We start from the raw sequence: 8076 nt of genomic DNA on the forward strand, positions 1-8076 counted from the left end.
AACTACTTTTTAAGTATAATAGAAAATAATGTTAAATCCTCTTGAGACTTATGTTGGTTTTTATATGTTCTTTTTTGAATCTGTGAATGTAAAACTAGTGTTATAACCAGAATGACAACCACAAGAAACAACAAAAACAAGTCAATTATTATATATGTTTATAACAAATTTTTCTTAAAGTAAAGATAAACTATTTAAAAGAATGAAAAGTTTAACTTATGTTATACAATGTAATTCCAATAAGATTACAAATCCTTCTTCCAAAAGTAGTTTTATAGAATGTTAAATTATTATTTAAGAACAAATGATTAAAAAGAAAATTAAATTCAATTAATAACAATTATTATTATTTATTGCATAAAGCTTTATTCTTTTGTAAATCAAACTACTCAAAACAAACTCAAAAAATAATAAAAACAAAACCAAAAGAATAGGTTGTATTGAAAGAGCTTATTTAATAAATGTTATATTACCAATAAGGATAAAATCAGTTTATTAAATTTATGGATATCAATAAAAATGGATGTCTTCATTAAAAGACTTAAAAATGTCTATATAATCTAATATCATCTACTTTAATTGAAAAATAAAAAAAAGTAAAAATATACAGTTTTATATCTGACATGTTTAAAATGTTTATTCATATAGAAATTCTTCATGTAGTTATTGATTTATTAATAATTAAATTAGAAAGAAAAAACTTTTTAATCAAGTTAGTAAGTTATATTCTTCTTGTAAATTTTCTAAGTTTTAATTCTTTATTAAAAGAAAAAGTAACAGTCATTCTAAAATAGAAAATTAACATTAATAAGTTCATTACATTCTATTCATAATGTAATAATTACTTTCCTAAGTTAATAAAACACTTTTTATAGAAACTTTTTACCATTAATTCAGTATTTGTTGGAGTAAGAATATCGACTATCTTAACGAGACTATTTGTGTAGATTGTGTTAATTTTCAAAGAGATAATGAAGAATTAATTAAGTTATTCTCATACAATGATTTAAGTAATATTAAATTATCAAATATATATAAAACCCCATTCAATTAATATAAAAGAGTATTATAATGAATTTAATAATGAACTAAGAGAGATGTATTAAAATGTTATATATTGGAAATGATAGTGAAATTGGAGGATATGTCTTTATTAATAACTTGATTAGTTATAATAATTTATTTTCAATAACATAAACTTTTAATAGTATCTACTCTGAAATTTAAAAAAAGTTATAACACAACCAAATATTATACAAGAAAATAATACTTTAAATTATATTAATGAATATCAATATTGTGTTAGTAGTCATATTAACAAATTTCTATGTCAAGTCTTTCAACCATTAACAAAATTATTTTTGGTTGTTGTACATTAATTATTTTCATTTTAAAATGTGTAAGTGATATAACAAATATAAATTCTATTAAATTAAGTTGTTATGAGTTGAATAATAATATATTAAAAGAGTTAATAAATCGAACGCTGAACATTATTTTAATGGTATAATAATTTCTCAATGTGAAACATATACTTCAAAAGAAAAATCAATAGAAACCAATATCATTTCATATAAAAAAACTCGGATTTAAACATACACTCAGTTTATTATCATCGATGAATACTAAAATTGATAACCAAAAATATTATTTATTGTTGCATAAAAAATAATATAACATTAATTTTAATTCTTGTAAATTAAATCAAATTACTATTACTAAATCTCATAATATTGGTTTTGATGTACCTTTTTCTTTTATCAAGCATGTATTGAACTAAATATTTTATATTCTTATAGTAATATAATATATTATTATCACCTATTAAATACTTTAATATTATTAGAAATATTCATTCAATAAAGTTATCAGATCATTTTTAAATGAAATATCTTTATTTGGTAGTGTGCAAATCATTTCAAAGGAAATAAAAACAATTATTTTTCTTTGTTATGATTTAGTTAAACTAAAAGTATTATTTCCAATGAAATGTCACATTAAAAGTAATTCTCGGAATATTATATGTATTGAATATAAATAATAATAAAAATGTTATATTAAAAATGAATATATCATCAAACTTTAAAAGTGATAGTGTTGGATGTCTTAAAAATGGAGAGTTGAAATATTTTAATAGATGAAAATCATATAAGAAAATTAATTATTGTTGATGACGTTTCTATTACTTTTCTCAATTCACCCTTAATTGATAAAAAAGTATATTCTCTCAGCTTGTCAAATACTTAAAGATAAACCAAATAAAATACCTGAAGTGTATTATGAAGAATTAAAAATAAAAAACATATGGGGATTTTTAGGCTCTAATGAAGTATTGTATTTGAAATTATTTCCTTTCAAAAAAGTTACAATTTGCTCTGGTTTATATATTAATTTTTATACTTTTGAAATATAACATTTAACTATTCATCTTAAGTTCCACTAATGAGTATAAAAATAAACCCGCCAGATAACCTTACAGTAACTAACTATTATTGAAGGTGGAAACAATTCTTTCCCATTAATATGTCAATTAAGACTAAGTCATTCATATAGCATTTCTTTGAAAAAAAAGAAAGAAACGGTTAATAGAAAATAAATACAAAAATAAACATGTTCTAATAATTTTAGAAATTTGGTTATTAGAAATGGTAACAACTTAAAATTCATACAAGGTATTAAACATCTAAAAAAGATTCATGTTCAGTCTTATGCTAATTTGGTAGATTTAATTAGATTATCAAAAATAGTTAGTTTACACAGAAAAGATTTTTCTAAACTTATAACACAAAAATGCTTCAAATCTTTATTTAACTATTATCATATTATTTTTTAATTTTGAAATAAGAAATAAAGTCTAATTTATAAGTCAATTGGATGGAGGATAGTAATGTCTTTCCCATCTCCTTGAAAATTCGTTGTTGTTGCTCTGTAAGGACAAACTTCTTTGTGAAGTTCATCAAAAGATTTTCCAAAAAAGTCTTGGCGTACATAATTTTCTTTTGATTCAAGAATAGCCTTGTTTAACTTTTCAAATTCATTGGTTGATTGAATTTGTATTGACATTTTCTTTTTCTAAGTTCTTTTTGGATTTTTGAAACAATAAAATTTAATTTATTAAAACCATTCAATAACTAAAACTTTTTCAGTGTTAAATATTTCTGGATAACAATTCCCTGTTAATAATTCTTTTCCAACTAATGAAGGTATTGAATAGTGTTGGTCTATATTCCTAAATACAAACGATTCGTTGGGATGGTTAGAAATCAAAAATGCATTTTGAACTCCAAAAAGTTGTGCTGAATTTTGTGGATAAAAAACAAGTCTAGACGATTGAACCCTTGGTGTAATTTTTGTGGCTGTTGTATGATGAGGATTCTTCAAAGAAAAAATAAAAAAGCCTTTGTCTTCAGGTCCTGCAGATTCTTCTTTTTCTTTTATTTTAGGAATTCTTGCTTGACTGAAACACCCAAATACCCATTTATCACTAGTAAGTACAACAAATGCAAGATTACTTCTTCCATCAACTTTTTTATTAAAAGCGAAAGTTGTGAATTCATCAACCTCAGTATTGTAAATAATTCGGTATTTTGTTAGTCCAGTCCATTGTTTTAATTTATCTATATGTTTTTTATGAATGAATAATTGTTCTTTAATATAATTTTCAATACTATCATCCATAAATGATTCTTTTCTTTCTATTGATAACTCACTGTCAGATTCACAATGAGTTGATTCTTCATCTTCAGGAAATAAAGTCCTTAAACCATATTCTTTTTTTACAGGAGTTCTAAACTTTTCTTTTAAGAAACCAAGTTTTTTAAATTCATCAACAGTATTATTATTATTTTCTTTAGAATAAACTTCATGATAAGCTACTTTACCAACAATATTCAATACTCCTTTATTAAGAAGATTAATCACTTTATATTCTTTTGGGATTGGAGTACATATAATAGAAGGGCTTGTAAAATCACTTTCAGTAGATAAATATGATTTGTGAGAATAAAAAAGATTTGACTCATCTTCTTGTTTATAACTTTTATTTGTTGGTTCAGTAAATAAGTCTTCAGTTATAAGCTTTATCCCCGTAAATTCTTTTGACATAACTTCTTTTTAGTTTAGCTATACTTAAATAATTTAGTCTATTCTAATGAAAAAAAGATATCCACAAAAGAGATTGTAGTAAAGAAGAAGTTGCATTAATTTCGTTTTTGAGAGACAGATATTTTATTCTCTTCTTAAAAATGTTGTATGAATAAATCATTACAAGATTAATTTACTTTCTTTTTATTTCATTTAATCCTACAAATAAGAGAAGATCATTTATATTATCAATTAATAGAAAATAAAAAAAACAAGTTTCTTCTTATTATTTTATTGTATTCTTATTTTTTTCTTTTTCTATTTCATTAATAAATTTTTCTTCTATTTTATATATTTTTCTATAAACGAAAATATTCCCAAAATTCTCTCTTCTTCTCCACTCTTCGTTAAATTTCGGAAAATACATCCAAACCATTCTATTTGTTCTGTGTAAAAAGCCCTTCCTTTATCAACCTCATCTGTCTTTTTTATTAATAAAATTTTTGAATGAGCGCAACACAAAAAATAAAATCGTTTATTCAATTCTTTAATATTCCTAATTACTTCATTGGTGGATTTACTATTAATATGGCAACATATTTTTGTTGGTTAATTATTCCATTATTAATGAAAGAAAATGGTGCGAGTTCTTTCTTAATTGGTTTAGCAGATGCGGTTACTTTTGGGATTTGTGGATTGTTATGTCCCATCATTGGGTTATTCTTAAACAAAAAATGGTTTCCAATAGCAGATATTTGTCGAATTGGTTTTGTTTTACAAGCCATTTCTGGAATTTGCATTGCTTTATATTATATTAAAGGAACACTTTTACTTCCAATTTTCTTTATTTTAATACTTCAATCATTTGCTCTTGCATTTTTCTGGTCAATTTGTGAATTTATGTTGTCTGAAGAAGCATATAAAGGAGAAGTTAACAAAGTTATTTCACGATTTGCTTGTTCATGGTCATTAGGAAAGGCTATTGGATTTTGTGTTAGTGGACCAATGAAAACTGCTTTTGGGAATACATTTTCATTGTATTTCTCATCATTCATTTCATTAATCTCTTTTGTTCTTTTCCCTAGAATGCCAAGAAATAGAAGTGATATTACCCGTAGTGAAGCAAAGGCTTTAAGAAAAAAAGAAAAGAATGTCAAAGGACATGATAGTGTTTCAGATATTTCAGTTGATATTGAAGAACTTAATAACAGTAAATCAGTTTCATCAGACGAAAGTGAAGAACAACCAAAATCTTCAAATGAAAGAAATGAAATTAAAAATATTACAAAAGAAGAAAAGAATGAGAAGAATAACTCATCAGAAAAAAAGAAACAACCTAAACCAACATATACTCCATATTATTTTATGATGTATTATTTTAATAATCTTGTTATTCATTTCACTGTTTATGGTACAATTGCTGTATTTGGTAACCAATACATTGACTTTGTTGATGAAAATAATATTGTCTTAAATGGAGTAAATGATGACCCTGCTACTTTTGCTAGTGTGTTTCTTGGAATTATTTATTTTAGTCAAACAATTACCTTCTTCGTACTTGGTTTATTCCATCATTGGCAATACGTTTTAAGTCTTAATATTATTGTTCAAATAATTATTGCTGGAGTAAGTGTTGGAATGGTCTTTATTAGAAATGGATGGGTTTTATGTGCATTTGCTGTTGTTATAGGAATTATTTCTGGATATGAACTTCAATCAATTGTTGTTTACTCTGTTAGTTCACCACCAAAAAATAAAGGTAAAATCTTAGGGTTGACTGAATGTGTTGGAGAGTTAACATGTTCATTATGTCCATTATTTGCTGGGCTTCTTGCCACTGCAATGGATGATAGAAGGTATGCACTCTATCAAGGTATTGTATTACAAGTTGTTGGTATTGTGCTATGTATTACTTTGATGGCAGTGACAAAAATTCTTGAAATAAGAAGAAAGAAAAGAGTAGGAGAAGATATTGGTATTGAAATGTTAGAAGAAGGTCAAGAAAATAGTGAGGATCAAAAAGAAAAAACATCTTCAGAATTATTTGGAGGTAGTCCTAAGACAAAACCTACACAAGTTGAATCTGATCAAAAATCTGATGTTGAAGTACCAATGGTTATTGTGAAAAAAGAAGAAGAAAGTGAATCATCTACACTCTCTTCTTCTTCTAATAACAGTGAAGATGATTAAAAGTAAAAAAAACCAAAAACATATTAACAAATTCATATACCTTATTTTTAGACGTTAATAATTTATTTATTAATAATTTTATTTAATACGTTTATAATATTTTCTTATATTTATGTTTATAGAGTAAAACGTTTCTATAATATTAGAGTAATAGTATTTTGAAATTATAAAATTAATATTGAATAATTTTTTTTTTAAGAAAAGATCAATTAAACATTTATTTATCGTTTTATCATTTCATGGAAAATCAGTATCGATTTAAAGTTGTGTTTTATGGAAACCATCGTGTTGGAAAAACTTCTATAGTTAATAAACATCTTACAGGAGAATTCCATGCTCATGTAAAAGAACCAACTGCATTATTTGTTTGATTTTTAATGTTATAATAATGTATGTAAAATGACATTAACATCGACAGGATACAACAACCATTGAATTAACAGGAAAAAAAGGTATAAAGTATAGTGTTATTATGGACCTTTATCATAGTCCAAAAGAAGATATATTGACTGATTCACCAGTTTTCATTGGTAAAGCAGACGCTATCGTTGCAGTATTTTCATTTGATGACTACAAATCATTTGAAGATACTGAAGGGTGGTTATTTTTTGGAATGAGCCATTCAGATCCGAAAGTCCAATTTATTATTGCTTCAAAAGCTGATAAAAAGGAAAAAGTAGTACAAAGGTCAGAAGGAATTGATTTGGCAAAAAGACTTGGAGTGAATTATTTTGAAGTTTCAGCTCGTTCTGGTAAAAATATTCAAGACTTCTTTGAAACATTAGCTAAAATACTTTTAAAACAGAAACTTGTTTCAACTCAAAAACTCTCCAAACAACCTTCTTTACTTCAACAATTTAGTAAATCGAATGAAGAATATCAACGACTTGATTCTGAGATTAATTCTGTTTTTGACCATTAAAATCACTTGTCTTTTCATTCTTTTTTTTTAAGACTTATTTGTCTTGTAGTTTGTGAGTGATTATTTTATTTAAATTATCCGAAAAGGTAAAACCTAATAATATTTCACATTAAATTTAAATCTAAAACGTCTTTTATAAAAGATGTATATTTTTCTGTTACTGGAGTTGTTTGTGAACAATAAGGATCTCTTTGGGGAACAAACATACCAACACCCATTTGAGCTAATTGATCAGAAGTTAGTCCATTTTTTTCTGCATGAACTAATAATTCTCTAAGGAATGAAAGGATATAATAAAAAGTGTTAAAGTTATATGTTGGTAATTTTTTGTATAATAAAGAACAAAAGTCACGACTTTCCATTGTCATTCCTTGAGTAGTAAATTCTGTTGGAATTATAGGTGGAACTGAATTAATTTGTGAAACCAATAGTCCACATAAGGAATGTACATTGTATTTTTTGCCACATAAACTTTCTCCATTATGTAAAAGGTGTTTGATTTCCATCATTTCTTTATCATTTCCTCTTACCAATAACATACAAGGTGTGTCTAATCCTTTACGATAAATATAGTCAATAATTTTAACAAGTTGAGTACTGATAGGAATTTCATTCAATGTGGTTGACATGTTGTTTTATTGTTATATCATTTTGTTTCTTTTTTTCTTTTTTAATTTCATTTATAAGAAAATACTCTTACTTCAGATAATATCAAAAAATTTTAAGTGAAAAACATTAATTAACCTTTTTTTGATTTTAAATTAATTTTGATTTAATATCATATTTTTTATAAACAAAAAGAATAACAATTTTTATTGATTTATTGATTTTGTTTTAACATCCTTTTCCATAAATTGATATGAACGACGTCACTAATTATC

At 24.7% G+C, this 8076-nt stretch overlaps 6 protein-coding genes across 6 annotated transcripts; 3 read left to right on the top strand and 3 right to left on the bottom strand.

Annotated features, from left to right (window-relative positions):
- Positions 1–2859: 2859 nt before the first annotated feature.
- On the bottom strand, positions 2860–3063 carry ENU1_144340 (hypothetical protein; the record flags this gene model as incomplete). Its single annotated transcript, XM_008860426.1, has 1 exon — positions 2860–3063. The coding sequence occupies one exon, from the start codon at positions 3061–3063 to the stop codon at positions 2860–2862; it is 204 nt and encodes a 67-aa protein (XP_008858648.1).
- A 51-nt stretch (positions 3064–3114) lies between these two features.
- ENU1_144350 (hypothetical protein) lies at positions 3115–4104 on the bottom strand (the record flags this gene model as incomplete). Its single annotated transcript, XM_008860427.1, has 1 exon — positions 3115–4104. The coding sequence occupies one exon, from the start codon at positions 4102–4104 to the stop codon at positions 3115–3117; it is 990 nt and encodes a 329-aa protein (XP_008858649.1).
- Positions 4105–4590: 486 nt separating this feature from the next.
- On the top strand, positions 4591–6273 carry ENU1_144360 (major facilitator superfamily protein; the record flags this gene model as incomplete). Its single annotated transcript, XM_008860428.1, has 1 exon — positions 4591–6273. One exon carries the CDS (start codon positions 4591–4593, stop codon positions 6271–6273), a length of 1683 nt encoding a protein of 560 aa, XP_008858650.1.
- A 239-nt stretch (positions 6274–6512) lies between these two features.
- Positions 6513–6644, top strand: ENU1_144370 (hypothetical protein; the record flags this gene model as incomplete). Its single annotated transcript, XM_008860429.1, has 1 exon — positions 6513–6644. The coding sequence occupies one exon, from the start codon at positions 6513–6515 to the stop codon at positions 6642–6644; it is 132 nt and encodes a 43-aa protein (XP_008858651.1).
- A 101-nt stretch (positions 6645–6745) lies between these two features.
- ENU1_144380 (Ras family protein) lies at positions 6746–7195 on the top strand (the record flags this gene model as incomplete). The annotated part of the gene is made up of 1 exon (XM_008860430.1): positions 6746–7195. One exon carries the CDS (start codon positions 6746–6748, stop codon positions 7193–7195), a length of 450 nt encoding a protein of 149 aa, XP_008858652.1.
- Positions 7196–7299: 104 nt separating this feature from the next.
- On the bottom strand, positions 7300–7824 carry ENU1_144390 (RhoGAP domain containing protein; the record flags this gene model as incomplete). Its single annotated transcript, XM_008860431.1, has 1 exon — positions 7300–7824. One exon carries the CDS (start codon positions 7822–7824, stop codon positions 7300–7302), a length of 525 nt encoding a protein of 174 aa, XP_008858653.1.
- Positions 7825–8076: the final 252 nt, after the last annotated feature.

This window comes from Entamoeba nuttalli (genome assembly GCF_000257125.1).
Source record: "Entamoeba nuttalli P19 unplaced genomic scaffold asmbl_5972, whole genome shotgun sequence".
In the NCBI taxonomy this organism is placed as follows: domain Eukaryota; phylum Evosea; order Mastigamoebida; family Endamoebidae; genus Entamoeba; species Entamoeba nuttalli.